Below are 17888 nucleotides of genomic sequence, written 5' to 3' on the forward strand. Positions count from 1 at the left end.
CATTGAATTATGCCGTTATAATGTAAAAAATTACGAGAGAGGGGCTATGCAAAACTTGTGATTCGTAGAGAATCGTAAAAGCGATGTCTGCTACTGCCTGTTCATCATACAGATAAGACTTACCTCTGCAGAATATACAAGGCATCTCGAAACGTCCAGCTGACTTGCTGTCGTCAATTTTATCAGTATACAATAATGGTTTAGTCGATAAACCTGAAGGAAAAGGGCCAATTGTGAGACCTAGGCGTAGGTGTGAGGATAGTATAAAAATGTATTTTCAATAAACAGTGTGTGAGGTTGTGGACTTGAATCATTTGAATCAGGAGAGGGGACCGTGGCGAGACCTCATGAACGCTGCAAAAAATTTTTGGGGTTCCATAAAAGGCGGGAATTCCTTTACTAATTGAGAGACTGTTAGCTTCTGAGTAACAATTCTGTTCACTGAAGATAGTTATAAGCGTTTTAAAAAGTTACCTTGCATTCTGGTTACCCACTGTTACAAATAGTTTAATTTAAATGATAAATTCATTTATTCGAAATAACGATTTGCCACTAGCTGCGCCTTTGTTGCAGCAGCAGCAACAACAATACTGCCTTTATATTCATTATCGAGTCATTCTTAACTACGTCAGTTATTTAGCATTAAGTGGCGATTTGCGAAGGGTGTGGAAAGAAGCGTTCCTGGCTTAATGTCGAGCTCTTCCCATACATTTGTGCGGAAAAGCTGAGAAAACCCACGGACCCCGTCCCAAGTTAGAACAGTCGACCTCCATCCCAAGAACATAATACGAGACAAAGTTGTGGGAGCCATGGAACCGTCACACTCAGCGGCAATATTACTTCAGCTGTTGATGATGATCACTCACTCGTGGAGCTGAGCCCTTCTTGAGAAGCTGCCTATTGTGCACTTACTCATGAACTTCCCAGCATTCTATGGAACCCGAAGGTTCATTGCAGTGTTCACAAAAGCCCTCCACTGGACCCTATTCTGAGCCTGATCAATCCAATGTATGCCATCCCATCATATCTCTCTACGATCCATTCTAATATTGTACACCCACCTACGTGTTGTTCTAACCAGTGGTCTCTTTCCTTCTGGCTTTCCCGCCAGTATCCTACATGCATTCCTCTTCTCCCCTTGATAATTCATTGTAGTTCAGTTCTTGTTATTTATATGCTGAGCCAACAGCCGCAAGGCCAGTTACAGACACAGCACAATGTAGATAAAAGTAGTTACCTACTGGACAAGCACAACATAAATTCAAAGACTAATTAAAGGTAAACACTGGGGAAAAAAACACATTAATGCATATAAGGAAACAAAATAATAATAATAATAATTTCATTATCACAAATCTAAGTTGCTATTGATAATTGAGAAATGTAAAGTATAGATATTTAGTGATAATAATAATAATAATTCAGTTTAATTCTAGTTTATGTTCGTGCTAATAATAATAATAATAATAGTAACAGCTATACTGTGTTATAAAAATCGATTGAGGAGTACGTTCCTAGCTCCGAATACGTTAATATTTATTATAATAATAATTCGATAATGGCCTAAGCTGTCTGGCAATATTCCTAAAAAATATTTCCTAAGGATATATGAAGTGGAATAATCTGCACTCTCTGGTAAAATAACAGAGGAGCACACACGTGACATTCAGTAAACCAGTAACAGATCGTAGTGAGACGTGGGTGTGGGGAGAAAGACGTCAAATACAAGGGTATTTAAGATCGTCATTCGATTTACATGAGTCAGGCAAATTTCGAAACATTTCCGAAATTTAGTTGTAAAACTGCCGAAGTAATTATTACATGTAGTAACCAAATGTTACCAGAATGATCAAATCAAGGAGGCTAAAATGAGATGGACCTGTAGCGCGCATGGCAGAGATGGGAAATGCGTGCACAATTTTGGTCGCAAAACGAGGGAAGGGAAGAGATCATTTGGAATGTCTAGGAGCATATGAGAATACAATATGCTAATTCCTCTCTTAATGTTGCCTCAGCTTGATTCCTTTTACGTCGGTACTGTTTTCATACTAAGTCTCCACACGAAGCAGTGTCAGCAAGGTATTAGTCGCTGTTAAACACAGAGTTTAAGAAAGTTGCCGAGGATGAGCCACACTTGCCCAAACGAGTAACACCGACGAGATTGGGCCATCATTCTCCACTCGTTCGCTTCCAATTTGGCCATCCGTGAATGTATCATACCTAAAGTTCAGTACACGTAATTGCAATTTATAATTTCATTTATTCATAGCCAAAACTACAAATATTTACAGTCTCGTTCGTACTGTCCATGGGGCGCCCGGTAGCGTTGTTGGTTGAGGCACTATGCTACAAGACGGAAGGTCGACTGGTTCGATTCTTGATGAGGTCACTCAATTTTTCTATTGATGTAATCCTTCCAACCTCACTATGGCCATGGGGTCAACTCAGCCTCTAACAGAAATGAGTACCAGAAATTTTCCTGGGGGAAAGGGGCTGACGGCGCGTAAGGCCATACAGGCCTTCTCGTTCCAGGAGTATCCAAGAGTTGAAGTGTTGAAGACTTTATGTTATTGTTCCAGTAACTTTTTGAAGTGTTATAATTGTTAGTAATTATGAATGCTGAGCGTTCAGTAAATCGATTAATCTAATCCCGAATCCATTAATTATTATCCACGTAACCAAGATACGTCACAATATCTACTACGTTAAAAAAGGAGGTGTGAGAATGTGAACTGGATTAATCTGGCTCAGGACAGATATAAGAAGAGAGCGCTCATAGAGACGGAAATAAACGTTTTGTTTTCATAGACGAGCGAATTTCTTGACTGATTGACTAATTATTACCTTCTCAAAAAGAATTTTTTTCCATTTAGTTCTCTGCAGTTAGTTAGGCTTAATTTCATATTTTTCATTTCTTATAAGAAACACGAAGAAATGTTAAATAATATCGATACTAGCTACGCCCTTCTAGCAGTTCTCTGGTGAGTAGAGGTCATTTCCAATAAGATGGGTGAAGTCTGTACATTCTCATCTGCGCAGCAAATAATACTGTCACGTGTAGGCGGGTGTGTGACTATTAGACAGGTTTCGGATTGGTAAATTGGATTTATTGCACTCATACACTCAACTCATTACTGCAGTACAGCGCTATCTCTGATCCACACTTTACAGTTCACTGTTACACAATAGGATTCCAAGGCTTCACTGGTCGTATCCTGGTAACGGATTTCAACATAGTAATTATACCAGCCTCACCGTAACTGCAACACACATGAAGTCGTCTTTTCATAGCCTAATTACTGTCTTGCCATTTCTCCCCAGTCATTTTGACTGCCATCTCAAAGAACTCCCTCGATTCTGTCTTAGCTGGCCTGTTATCGTTATATAGCCTCGGGTTGGATCCAACAGATAACGCGTTGCCAGGATGCAGTTCTGTAAACAAGGTCCAACATGCAACAATAGAGGAAGTTGTGAATGAACCAGTAGACTGACTGGACAGCAATCATGTGATACGTGTTTACTATAGGTCCATGTCCGTTCCGCGGCTGTGTAGCGAGAGCCGAGAGCTGTAAGTTCAGATGGAATTGGAACTAGGAGTACAGAAGAGTACAAGAAATGAGCCTGTGAAGATTTAACATGTGATCTGAAGGCTTTATGTGTGCTGTAGCACAGTGACATTGACAGAGTGTGATTTAGTGACAATTTTATAGTTCCTCTGTTACAAATCCGTGAAGACTAGTGCAGATAGACTGAAGAGATTAGCGTGGAGTTCTTTGTATTGTGTAAAGCGGCAATAGTGTAGTAATTTATTGTGCGCATGACCGCTAAGTATCTAATAAATCCAATTACCAGTCAGAACTCCATCTTTAGTCACCCATGCACGTGACAACTGATGGCAGAAGTGGGATATTTTGATCGCATTGGATTCATCAACAGTGGTTACGTGACAGTGTGTTTGCATATTCGAAAAAGAAAATCACTGTGTAAGTCTGAATACCCGCCGCATCTTTCAGCCTTTTGAAGATACGTTCCAAATTCAAGCGTATTATTGTTTATGCATGTTTCATTTAGGCTTTCCTGAGGTTTTGGTATTAATATTGAACTTAATCGCAGGCATTAACAAAGAACATCTATTAAGGGTGTTCTAGAACAGGGTGATGAGAAGAATATTTGTATCTAAGAGGAGTAACAGGAGGCTGGGTAAAAGATCAAGTCTCTAGGAGACCTCAGAGCAAAATTAGGTAAAAAGTTTCCCGCCCAAGTAGTTTCCAATGCCTCCGGTAGATGGGGAAGTATCGGGTACCACTGCCAGTAGAGGGGCAGTTCGCTGGCTGAACGGGGCTGATAGCGAACACCAGTACCGGAAGGGTATGGCGACTGGTAGAATATCAAAGGGGGACGTACAATAGATCAACAACTGGTCGCGGTGCATGGGGAAACCCACCCCTTCCAATAATGAATGAATGAATGAATGAATGAACAGGAGGCTGGAGAAAACGTATACTGAGGAGCTCGGTAGTTTGTACTCTTAACAAAATATTATTAGTGTAGTGAAACGAAAGATGATGAGATGGAGATGTAGGATGCATGGGAAGCTGAAAAATGCCTACATGTTTATGGGCGGAAATCCTGATGAGGAGAGACCACTTGCTATACCTAGGCGGAGATGGGAGGTTAACATTAAAATGGCTCTTCATGATGAGCGATATAAAATTTGGAATAGATTCACATGGATGAGGCTTGCTCTTGTCAATGAATTTTGTCTTTCTTGAAAATGCAGATACTTTTTCGAGTGGGTTAGTAAATTAATTCCTCAATAGGGCTTTACTCCGTGAAATTAGTTGTTTTGTGAAAGCGATTTAGAGAATGTGCATGTAGTTATTTTATCTGTGTCTGTATCTTCGTTGCAGGAGACGATGGATACCGGGGACGACGGCGACGGCGGTCCGAGCAGTCAGAGCACAGCAAGCACAAGGAGACGTCGGCGGCGGAGACAGCGCCTTCCTCGCACCGTGGTCAATCCTGACGAGAACTTCTACTTCTACTGGCTCTTCGTGCTCACCGTCTGTGTACTCTATAACCTGTGGACATTAATCGTTCGGCAAAGTTTCCCCGAACTTCAGTCAGGCGCGACCGTGTTGTGGTTCACGTGTGATGGCTTCAGTGACGCTGTTTTTCTCTTGGATGTCGCCGTCCAGTTCCGCACAGGATACCTCGAACAAGGACTAATGGTTTACGATTCCAAAAAACTCGCTGGACATTACGTCCGCTCTCGTGCGTTCCTGATGGATTTGTGTGCGCTCCTACCTCTTGATTTCTTGCAGTTCTATCTCGGAATGCAGCCAATATTGAGGTTCCCTAGGTTCCTTAAAGTGTACAGGGTGTATGATTACTATTACATGGTGGAGTCTAGGACGGTGTATCCCAACCTGTGGCGAGTAGTGAACTTGGTGCACATCCTGCTGATTCTGGCTCACTGGTTTGGATGTTTCTACTACCTGTTATCAGAAGCTCAAGGGTTTATCGGCGTGTGGGGGTATCCGTACAATGAACCGGGATACCAAGAGCTGACACGCAAGTACCTAGGATCGCTTTATTGGTCAACGCTTACCTTAACCACTATCGGCGATCTGCCAACACCGGGCACCAATGTAGAGTAAGTACGTCAGAATCTTTTGTTGCATGATATTCAGTTCAGTAATCAACAAAAGAAAACTTCTTTAATTACTCTGTTCTTTTGTTAAATTAGAAAACTGCTAATACTAAGTAGTGCATTGATTAACGTAACAATATAATTTTGAACGAGAACAAGAAATGCAAGATATTATTTTCTGGTACAACGCTCTGAATTCACCTCGAAAGTAGATGTGTTCACAGTTCGTTTCCACAGTTCTCCATTAATGATTCCATGGATTGTTCCATTATGGAGTTATTCATGGACAGTTGTTATAGCTAAGTGTGGAACACACACCTAATCCTGTGATGAATTTAGTGGGTTCTGCAACAAAATATTGTATGTTACAACAAGTGATATGTTTGCTCAGTTCGAAAGGAATGGAATATTTGAATGGCATGTTAACATATTCATGATTTAATAAATTAATAGATTTAGCTTTAAGCTGATTAAAAATTATCAGAAGCTAAATACTGTGTTATAACATTATGAACGTGCGACGAAAGAGCGAGGATTTAAAATGGCTTTCATTTCAGATATAGCAGGTATTGGTAGAGAAATAATTGCGTGTCGCATAATTAGCATTGCATAGCAGAATTTTCAGCTGGTATACCCTATTATGCCGGTCATGGTAGCCGAGCGGTCTAAGGCGTGTACTGTCTTCTCTCACTCGGAAGCCGGGATCGTGGGTTCGAATCCCACGCAAGGCATGGATGTTTAGTGTGTGTATGCGTTTGTGTTGTCTTTCTTGTGTTTAGGTAGAGGCCTTGCGACGAGCTGATCACCCGTCCAAGGAGTCCTACCGTCTGTTAAATGATCACGAAACCGGGAAATCAGCCCCATGCTCCAAAGTTGGAGCGAGAGGAGAGAGCAAAAGGAGAGAGAAATACCATGTTATGAAGTGCGAATTCTGCAACTAATACGAACAAATATATAAAATAAAAGCCCGAGGAAGATCGTTGTCAGAACTGCCTATAATCTTAATGAGATTCAAGTTAAGTGTCAAATGAGTAATGGTCCACGGGGTAATTGTTGCAACAGTCTGTTCAGAAACGTTTTGTACTCCTATAACTTCAAAAGGGGTAATGATAAATAGGCGTTATGATTTGACTTTAAAGGATTCTGACGATGCCGTATAGAACTATGAGGTTTATTTTGGACTCTATCCATCGTTTGGTATATATAAGACAAAAAACCACAACTTTTCGGGGACTGGATCTGCTAAAAAGAGCTGAGAGGTCCAGTGATTGAGACTAGCTCATTCTAACGGGCCCAACTGAGTAGGTATATCTTGTCCCATCCGCCTGAAGACGGAGACAGATCCAGTCTCCGAAACTTTGTGGTTTTTTGTCTTATATATACCAGACGATGGATAGAGCCCAAAATAAACCGTATAGTTCTTTAAGGCGTTATGATGTTTTAGCCTCTTCTCTTTGTGATTATCTGTAGCAAGTCCGGTTAATACTGCCATAAGAAGTTAATTAAATGAAAATTAAGCACACAGAATTTTTCGTAAGTTAATGTCTTATTTTTAGAAACTGCCATGTGTAAGAGATACCATAATTTATGCTGGGCTCTACGTCCTTCGAATTCTACGGTACAAGGTCTGATGTGTGATTTGTCTGTTCAGTGCTTTCCTGAAAGTGTTGCGCAACATAATGACAGCAACAGGCTTGTAAGGCTTCGAGTAAGTTGTCAAAATAATGGAACGATACTATAGGTCTTTCAGTTGCAGAAAGAAGGTTGTGGGGCGAAAGGTCGCATAATAAACCGTATGGGAAACATAACTGAGGTTACATCGTCAGTCATCATTTAATAATGTAGATGGTTACAGCTGTAGAGAGCAACAACATCATATTCTCAGAATTGAATTACGTCACAAAACTGCAAGACTTCGGCCATTCAGGTACTTCTGTTTTAAAAGTAGGACTCAAAAGAAAGATTTTTATCCTTTAGGGTTTAACGCCATGTATTCCGATGTAAGTCAACCGAAGTTTGGGACGAATGGTTGCTTCCTGCCCCATGATGGTCTCATGTTTGGCGTAATCTTTGATCCTGAAGCTGTAGATGATATGTTCCTACGGACGGTACACCCCAGACGATAGTACTGCCACCATTGTGATAACGTAAACCCAACAAAACTGAAAAAAAAAGTTGTTTTATGCAATAATATATGTTCATTCAGGTTTTAAATTGATACATATTTATATCCTTTAAGTAACGAAAATTAAATAAATATTTTCGCCTCCGTTTTGAGGTTCAAAGAGTAAACAAGAAACTAGCAAGTCAAACATGCATCCTGGTTCACGCCGGTTTCATGCTCGGCTCTGAAATTTGAATCGATACGTTTCTCCGAAGAGTCAGTTCAATTTCGCCGGACTAGAAGGCATTGTGTCCAGAAGACAGAACTTCCAAATATCAGTTATACTTTACAGAAAATATTCCTCGGTTTTCTTCTTCGAACTATAGTCTCGTTAGAGTGATTCTGAATTGCAGGCTTGGAAGAAATGGAAACAAATCGGTCTTGTCCTCTTTCACAACACAATCCGTCATTCAGCTCGATACCACGGAATTTTGTTAGGCAACGGTCAGTTACCTTTATTCTCTACGGGACGACAGAAGATGTTATGTAGAATCAATATTAGGTGTACTGACAGAAATAAGAAAGAACATGATAACCTAACATGACACGCAGATGAACTTAAGGGTAGATGGTAATAAGCAGTTAATATACGACTCTATGAACAGATTTTCAAAGCATTCAGTTATAATACAGACATAAAAAAGAGTTTAACCATTTCCGTGGAACACAATCCTACTTTGTAAGTTTATTACTCAGCTACTTAAGAAACGCCACCCTAAGGAACCATACTCACAACAGCTTCCATTGAAACCTGCTCGGAGTGAAATTTCAGATATCGACCTCACTACGTCTTTAAGATCCGGCATCTTCAGCATCACAGATAAGCGCTTGTACCTCTTTCGATTAAAAGGATTAAAACTATTCCTTCCATCTTCTTGCTGGACATCCTGGCAGTAGTTTAGTTTCTGAGGGTGGGGTGAGGCTGAATCTGCTGGTACTTCAGTTACTATTTGGCCCATTGTACCAGACCCGGATGACGGGTAATGATGCTGAAAGCGGAGCAGTCGGTGGAACGAGAATTGGCAAGGGAAAAGTGCCCCAGCGTCACTTTCTCCACCACAAATCCCACATGACCAGACCAGCGCTCGAACCCTGGCCACCGCGGTTGGAAGCCGGTGACTAATCGCCTGAGCTATGGCACGGCCTATCGTGGCAGTAAAATGTCTTTATATAGCTCTAAGACTTCGAGCAATCACGATAATCCAGTGTGATTATAATAGTATATGCTAGGGTGATTTATTGACACTAGAATTGTACAACATCCTAACGTTGTTGTTGTTGTCGTCCTTCTTCTTCTGCATTTTATGGAAAACCTGCCGGCTTCTTCAAGTGCAACATTTACGAAATATAAAAAACCTGTCTTCCTCATATCTACTTATTCCGGAATTGCATTTGTTCTGTCAGTTTCCTGTGCGTTTAATTAGCCACTCATGATAGGCCTAAACGTACATAAATAAATCCTGCTTAATATCGTCGCTGTTCTTCCTATCAGAATGGGAGCATCATTTGGAATTTCTTCTTTATTAAGAGGCATGGTTGGTTAGTTAGTTAGTTAGTTATTGGAGAGGGTGGGTTTCCCAATGCACTGAGACCTGTATTGGTCCATTGTGCTTCCCTCTATGATTTCTACCAGTCTCTATATCCTACCGGTACTGGTGCTTACCATCAGTCCCGCCCAGCCAGCGAGACCGGCTCTGCTAGCTGAGAGGTATCTATAATGCTTCCCCCATCTACCAGAGGTATTAGAGACTGCTGTTGGGCGGGAAACGTCCGTGAATTTTGCTCAGTGACCTCCTTTGGAGATATGAGGTTCTTTTACGTGCCGTAAAGCTACGACACGGGACCCACGGCTTAAAGTCCCTCCCGGAGGACTTGTTCCCTGAATTTTTCCGCCCTTAAAAATTCGACGACCTCCGCCGCGTATTTGAACCCGCGTACTACCAGTCATGAGGTGGGAACGTTACCTCTAGACTACGGAGGCCGCTAAGAGGCATGGTTACTGCATTCCCTGTCCGAAGCAAAGAGCATTATTATTATTTTCGTATTTTCATGAGACTTCGCAAGCATGTCTGAAACTTAATATTTTAATTTCAACAGAATACCAAACACACTAAACAAGTAGAAATCCATATCAACATGTGTCCGGGAGCGTTTAAATTGTGAGTTCAATATGAGAGATTGTATTTAAAATAAGTGCTCAAAAAGTCATCCACGAGATTCAGTGCACACCTCGATACGTCTCATTATGCACTGGGCGTCCGTTCAACGTTGCCGGTGTAGTTACGGCATTACCATTGACCACAACCAACATCAGTGGGCAGGGGAGAATCCACGTCTTGTAGTCCATTCTAGACACCATCAGTGGTCCAACTTTAATATTTGGGCAAGGATTAGTGGCGACTGTTTGGGAGGCCCGCATGTTTTCCCACTTCAGGCAAACAGTGCCGAGAATTCCTCTTACACGATCTGCCAAAGCTACTGGAAGTTGTATCATTGGCAACCACAACCAGAAAGTAGTGAATGTCTGACGGTGGTCCAGCACATTTTAGCCGCGCTCTGCGATATGTTCCCAGTAACACCTATCATGACAGGCGGATTGGTAGAGGAGGACCCACTGCATGGGCTCCACGCTCCACGCCAGATCTGAATCCTCTGGACTGTGGGGACAGCCAAAAACCTTGTGTGCAGCTGCTGTTGACAACGAGAAGGCACTTCTTCTGAATATGAACGCTTGTCAGACTATCCGCAACTACCCAGGCATGTTCTTACGGATGTCGAGGCGTGCGTTTAATTTCATGGGGGACATTTTGAGCACTTATTATAAATGTACTCTTTCAGGTATAACTCACGAGTTAAGTGTTTCCGGGCACATGTTGTATGGACATTTTTTCCGTATTTTAGCATATGGAACTCGTGCCCAAAATTTGTCCACACCTGTAAGTTAGTACCTGTATAATGGACATCATTGCTCAATGGTTTATATTTTTAAGCTCTTCTCAGTACGATGTATGATATATGTTGAACGGGATCTGTGGATGTAATAAAACATTCGCCAACTAAATTGTGTCTGAAGAGGAAATGAATCTGATGGTTTCATTACAGCTTCATGTAGCAGAGGAAACCTATCTTTATTGTTTGCATCCTGCTGTATATTGCTGTACAGTATTGTTACACACCCGTCAACAAAGCAAATTCGTAATAAATCAATATTGCACCATTAATATTCGTTTATTATGTACATTTGCTACATGTTTCGATCCAGCTGGATCATCATCAGGTAGTTTTCATGAAATGAACTCCTCGTTATCGAATTGTATTTAGAATGTGGATCCATATTAGTTATCATTAACATAAATTTCTTTATGATTCCTTTGTTTCTTTATATTTGAATATTGGTCTTAAAATGTAAAACGTAACTTAGTTACAAATTAAAATTTAAATTAAAAATTATTTATTTGAGCTTGAAGTACAAGTCTGTGATGTATCATAAATTAGAGAGTTTTTCTGGGAGTCAGATTTGTTTCTTTTTTATCCTTTCTCTATCTGAAAATAGATTATAGATGTTCTAATATGGTTCAGTTTTGAGTAATGTATAGTCACGTGCTGTGATGTAAATGGTTAGTTACATATTACTTGGCTGTTTTCTGCATGTAAGTGGTGTATGATAGACTTGCACTTCACGCTCAAATATTATTTTAATTTAATTTTTAACTTTTAACTGAGTTACGTTTTACATTTTAAGACCAATATTCAAATATAAAAAACATGAATCTTAATGAAATGTATATTAATGATCACCAATATGAATCAACATTTAAAATACAATTCAATAACGAGTAGTAAATTTCATGAAAATTGCCTGATGATGATCCAGCTTGATCGAAACTTGCAGCAAATTTAAATAATAAACGAATATTAATACAGTGATATTTGTTTGTTTATTACAAATTGGTTGTGTTGGCAGTTGTATAATAATACTACAGAGAAGTCAAGTCAATGTAGACGTTAGATTTATCATTATTTTGGATTAGATGCTGACCCTCGAAATCGTCATTTTGTGCATGCCATCACATTATACGAGTATGCAAGTAAAGTAAAAAAGTAAAGCTATCCTTGTAACAGGCCGTGAAGGCCCATAGGGTTGTGAGACGTTGAGGGTCCCACATTATCTAGACAATCGGCTCAAAGATGGAGGTAAGGTTGTCAGCCTTACGCGCTGCAAGACATTCGGTATATTATGAAAGTATCGAAAAATGCCTCTCATGTTCAGTGTTTAAATAAATATATGCTAGAAACACCTTTTTTATTGCTAATGGGGTGGGACTAAGTCCCTTGTACTGCGGCCACTTCTGGCCTATCGTACCAGCCCCAGATGATAGGTGAGGGTGATTGTGGAGCAATTGGTGGAATGAAGATTGGCAGGGAAAGCCGAAGTACTCGGAGAAAACCTGCCCCAGCGCCACTTTGTCGACCACAAATCCCACTTGACCAGACCCGGGTTCGAACCCGGGCCGCCGCGGTGGGAAGCCACCGACTAACCGCTTGAGCTCTGGCGCGGCCTTTAGAAACACCTTTTAGTTTTGTCGTGTTTGTCTGTCTTTTAGTCCACAATTAGCAGCACCGACAATACGATACTGGGCTGAATGGAATTCGGTGTGATGAAAGTAGGAGTACACTGGATTCTGCCCAAAAGATCTTACTCCCGTTTGTCTTAATTTTCATTAAGCAGGAATTTATTGTAACGAACTCAGTCACTGTCCAGTGATCGAAGTTAGCTCTTTCTAAGGGACCCAACTGAGTAGATGTCTCCCACCCTCACCTGAGGATGGAAACAGATCCAGTTTCCAAGAACTCGTGTTTTCTAGTCTCTAGAATGCCGGACGATGGGAAAAGCCCAAAACCCAGTAATTCTGAATGTAATGATAGACTTCTAAACCTTTTAAGTTGAATAACTTAATAAATTATATAGAAGAAAAATGTTGTACGTGAGACTGCGAGAAAAATTATTGATACTAAGAGAGAAGTACAGCAGGATGCTACAATATAATACAGAGTGTTCAGTCAAGGAGGAAACTTGGCAACACCGTTGACAGGGCCCAATATTCCTCACAGATTGCTGCTGTAACTGTAACGGCGCGCGTTTATCAGCGCTAATGACTCATTCTGCTATCTGCAGTTACAGTAGCAATCTGTGAGGAATGCTGGGTCGGGTCAGCGGTGTTGCGAAGTTTACTCCTTAACTGAACGCACTGTATTAAGAATAGTGCAGTTAAACTTCCACTCCGCCCAGTCTCCGTGATGTGATACTTAGTTTTAATTAAGATATCACGTCCCGAGGTCTACTCAGCCTCTGACTGAAATGAGTCCCAGGAATCTTCCTAGGGGAAAAGGGCGAATGACACATAAGGCTGGCATCACCACCATCTGTGAGCCGACTGTCTTGAAAGTGTGGGAGCCTCGACGTCACATCCGTATGGACCTCCACAGCCTGTTACAGGGATAGATTTGCAATTCCTTATCACACGTTCCAAGATTGCAAACTTATGCGATGTTTGAACTGAGTATAGGTCTGTACATTTAACACATTCGGATGTCATGTTGGTTCATTCGACCGTAGTTTCGTCCTATAACACAACAGTAATAGCCTGAACTTACCATACAAATGAAGATTTCGTAAGGAGAAATTCCTTCCTTTCAAGATATTTTACACATCAGTTCTGTGTCCAGTGTCGCGTGGAAACACATTTGTCTGTGACAGATGTTACGTTCGGGAATCTCCCTGGTCTAGGCCTGATTCTTCAGCCTTCGTGAATCCTTTCACGTGTCTCCTCTTCCCCTTGTCTCGATTGTATCGTCTGCACACGAGCCCCATGCTTTAACGCAACAGCTAAATTGCTTTTTGGTACTGAATTATAAATCTTCATTACCTGAATGTGACGACAGTAACACAAGTATATAGGATAGGAAGTCTGCATCGTGAAAGTACGCATTGTGAATTCTACGTGGAATTCATTGACGTCTTTAAATCGTCCCCATGTTTGTTGGTATTTTAATGAGTCCAATCTTTATATTATATATATATATGCCTGAAAGCACGAAGAGTGAAGTCAAAAGACGGCCATTGCAAGGTAACGGTTGGCTGAACACGTTCCTAGTGTTACGCTGAAGTAATACACATCCATTCCTGGGCAGCGGATTGGGTTACCAAGGTAAATACAAGTGTGTCCGGTGCAACGCATTGGTGAAACACAGAACTGGAACCCTTAAAGGCAGTGTTCTCTATTCGGTTCTCCCGAAGTCATAACACGTACAGCAGTTGCAGACGATGTTGTTTGTGAGATACTCAGTCGCAGCTGAGAAGCCGTCAGTCGAAGAGAATTCAGAAGGTAGCTGAATAGTTGAAGTGTTGAAGTTGTTTCATGTGTTATAGTTACAGTAATCTTGAAGGTGTTAACAGTTATTTTTACTTACGACTTGTGAGAATCCAATAAATCGAATCACCAATCCAAACCCACAAGTCAATACACATCATGTGTATTGACTTGTGGGTTTGGATATATATATATCGAATTAACATAAATTTTATTCACCTACTGGCTTGTTTTCTTGCTGGCAAATATGAAATGCATTTCCACGTTTAAAATTCACCAGTCGTGATTGAATAGATGAAGTAAGATTTAAATACATCCAGAAAGAAGAAAAATCTGTTTGTATTAACATATAATGAGTTCATACTGGTATGCTGTATAAAGCACGTCGAGATTACCTTTCGTGTTCAGTTTAAGTGTCACCACATTCATAACATCCGATTTCTTACCGAATTGATTTTATTACGTGTAACACGACATTTAGGGATACTGCACATAAGTGATTAAAATTGACGAATTATACAGTTCTGACTTAATTGGATGAATTCAAATTTGATATTACTTTACAAATACAGCGAATTTCGGTACTCACTTCGATATCTCGGCGTTATAACACTTTAAATTGTGGTGGATATTATATGTGCCATCTCCTTTAATATCAAGAGCTCTCCATCTTTACCCATACAGTATGAGTTAGGATGGCTCTTACAATAAACAGAGGTTATTTCCCAAAGTATCATTAAGCGATTGGTCTTCTTATGGAAAGTTAAGTGTTTTGTGTGAGGTATTATTTTTTTTTATTGCTAGTGGGGTGGAACTAACTCCCTTGTATTGTGGCCACTTCTGGCCTGTTGTACCAGCCCCAGGTGATAGGTGAGGGTGATTGTGGAGCAATTGGTGGAATGAAGATTGGCAGGGGAGACCGAAGTACTTATAGAAAACCTGCCCCAGCACCAGTTTGTCCACCACAAATCCCACTTGACCAGACCCGGGATCGAACGTGGGCCGCCGCGGTGGGAAGCCAGCGACTAACCGCTTGAGCTATGGCGCGGCCCTTTTGTGTGAGGTATGAACTGATTGTTTAGATGTTATTTCGGTGCGTTTCGTGCTCTGTACAATTAACGGGTTCATCTGTTGACATGGGAATAGAGTAGGTCTATGTACCTACAGGCAATGAACTTTTCGTTTCATTACTGTTATGTGAAAGCAGTTAAATGTGAACTAGGAAACACGTAGGCGGGATTTTGATAAACACAAACCAGCTTCATTCTAACAGCCAGCAATGCATTTCTGAATAATTTCGTGTGTTGCCTGTGATAATCTTGAAATGGCTGAACCGGTAACTGTGCCTCATCTGTCATGTCACAAGTTGTACCCGTACACATTACAAGCTGTGCATAATTTATGAGTCACTGAACAGTGTCTGGAATTAAACATTGCTCATTAAACCCTAATTAATTGCCTCATGAAATCGAATTTTTTTATTTGTTTATTATTATTTCAGGAACACGTGTAGAATATTGGTTTAGAAGTTCGTTTGTGTTACAGCTAACTAACGCTGTGGAACACTTACCTTTCTTGAGACGCTGATAGTTGCTCAACTGGTAGGAAATTCCTTACGTGATACGCGTTGTAACGAGTTAGAATTTCGTGTCTGTAAGAGAAGAGAACCTCAAAGTAAGTGAACGCATCCTTTATCTTAGCGCTTTACTCTCAGTGTAAAGGTAAAATTATCCGGTGTTAAGCGCAGCGCCATGAAGCTCGGAACTGGAAAATGAAAGTAACCCAACTACATATTCTGTGCATCAGCACTAGAAATGGATAGTTAGCTCCTCGTTCCGGCCGTTTCCATGTCCCAGGAAGGAGCAGTGTATAAGAGTCTAGCCGAAACCTCAGAGCATTTATAGTTAGAGCAGCTTAAAATGACATCCCGGTACCACAGCAGCCAATCGAACCCCGGTCTTCTATCCCGCAATCGGTCCTCACAGTTTCACAGAGCAGGCTTGTGCAGTACTACCGAGAAGGACCGGCTGTGTCTTGAGGACTTTCCTATCTTTCCTCAACCCTTCCAGGTGGATGATGATACATTTTCATAAGTCATATCAGACCCCTTCCAGATCCTTAACGTTCACTATTTCTAATCAACTTTAAATAACAGCTTCAGCTAATACACTGCCCTATAATAATTATCCACGTCATTCGAAGCTTGAGAGCTCCTTCAGTTGAAACGGCGTAGTCAAATAACCTCAGAAAAAAGTCTCTTTTAATTTCGCATTGTATAGGCCTATTTGAAGATATGTGTGGGATTGGTTACAGCTCCGCACGTTTTAACCTCTGCACTAGATGACAACTAGTCAGCTCCACGTTCTAGTCATTTTACTCAAGGGACACATCGTGTAGAAGTCTGGTTAGCCTAGAGCCGTCGCGGACGGAGTGAAGGAGAAAACAAATTCTGCCCCAGACGGGACTCGAACGTTGGTCGTCCAACGTGTATCCAGTTACTTGTCTGATTTGGCTACACCGGCTCATTGCACAAATATTTCTTGTAGCGTAGAACTCTTTCCTTTCGAAAAACCAGGAACTATTTTAGTTGAAAGCGAAACATGTGGGAGCTCCAGCCATGTCGTGTGACACCCACAGGTTGTGTATCCGTGCCACAGTTGACAGTGAGAAAAGTTTTTCATTCGGAAGTTACTCCCTTGCTTTGGAGAGCAAGGGGAATTCACTTTTCCGTCAGCAGTTGAAGTCTATTTATCTTTTAAAAATAAATACGTTACTATCCTGGGGTTCTGCACCCCTGTGTGCGCACACACCTGAAGTCGTATAAATGCCCTTCGGTTGTTGGTTACATCCAGCTCAGGGGAGCAGCGGTGCTTCAGAGTCAGCTAACTCTGGAGGTGCACGCTCTGTAACTGTGAACAGCTTGAAATATATTTCTTTTTGCGGTAAATAATGAAACTTTGTGACTATAAAACGAGATACCGTACATATGTGATTTATTTTGTAAATCTTCGCAGCTCTTGACCTAAACAGATTATTTGTTTATCAGTGCCTGTGCATGGGAATGAGAAACAAAAATCATGTTTACAATTCTTTTTAATATTGTTCTTGACTATGCGCATAGTCCAAAGTTTACGTTTCCGAAGTTGACTCTAATTCTTTTACTGAGTGAATAGATTATGAACGAAGAAAACCATAAGGTCTAAAAGTTTGTAACGATGGTACATTGGTACAAGTATTACGTTTTGGACATTATCCATCGTCTTGTCTGTATCTAAAAACCGTCCTATTTATTATGCATGAAGAAAACATTGACGAGCAATGTGTTCTGAGATCTGACGCCGTTCAGTCCTGTAGGAGTTAGCGTATTGCTAGTGGGGTGGGACTAATACCCTTGTACTGCGGCCACTTCTGGCCTATTGTACCAGCCCCAGATGGTAGGTGAGGGTGATTGTGGAGCAATTGGTGGAATGAAGATTGGCAGGGGAAACCGAAGTACTAGGAAAAAACCTACACCAGCGCCACTTTGCCCACTACAAATCCCACTTGACCAGACCCGGGATCGAACCCGGGCCGCCGCGGTGAGAAGCCAGCGACTAACCGCTTGAAATATGGCGCGGCCTAGGAGTTAGCGTATGTTTCGGAGGAAAATATTTCCTTCGCCTGCAGAGTTGAAGAGTATGCAGAGCAAGCAATGATCTTG

At 41.2% G+C, this 17888-nt stretch overlaps 1 protein-coding gene across 3 annotated transcripts in view; it reads left to right on the forward strand.

Annotated features, from left to right (window-relative positions):
- Positions 1–17888, forward strand: part of LOC111867576 — a 453586-nt gene that overhangs the window by 321968 nt on the left and 113730 nt on the right. For all 3 annotated transcript variants that reach the window (XR_004513358.1, XR_004513359.1, XM_033752722.1), the window contains exon 6: positions 4911–5656. Coding sequence is in view for 1 of the 3 variants with exons in the window: in XM_033752722.1 (XP_033608613.1) it covers positions 4911–5656 (746 nt within the window). In the remaining 2 variants the exon portion in view is untranslated. The remainder of the gene's footprint in view (positions 1–4910; positions 5657–17888) is intronic.

Source organism: Cryptotermes secundus, unplaced genomic scaffold, assembly GCF_002891405.2.
Source record: "Cryptotermes secundus unplaced genomic scaffold, Csec_1.0 scaffold480, whole genome shotgun sequence".
NCBI lineage: Eukaryota > Metazoa > Arthropoda > Insecta > Blattodea > Kalotermitidae > Cryptotermes > Cryptotermes secundus.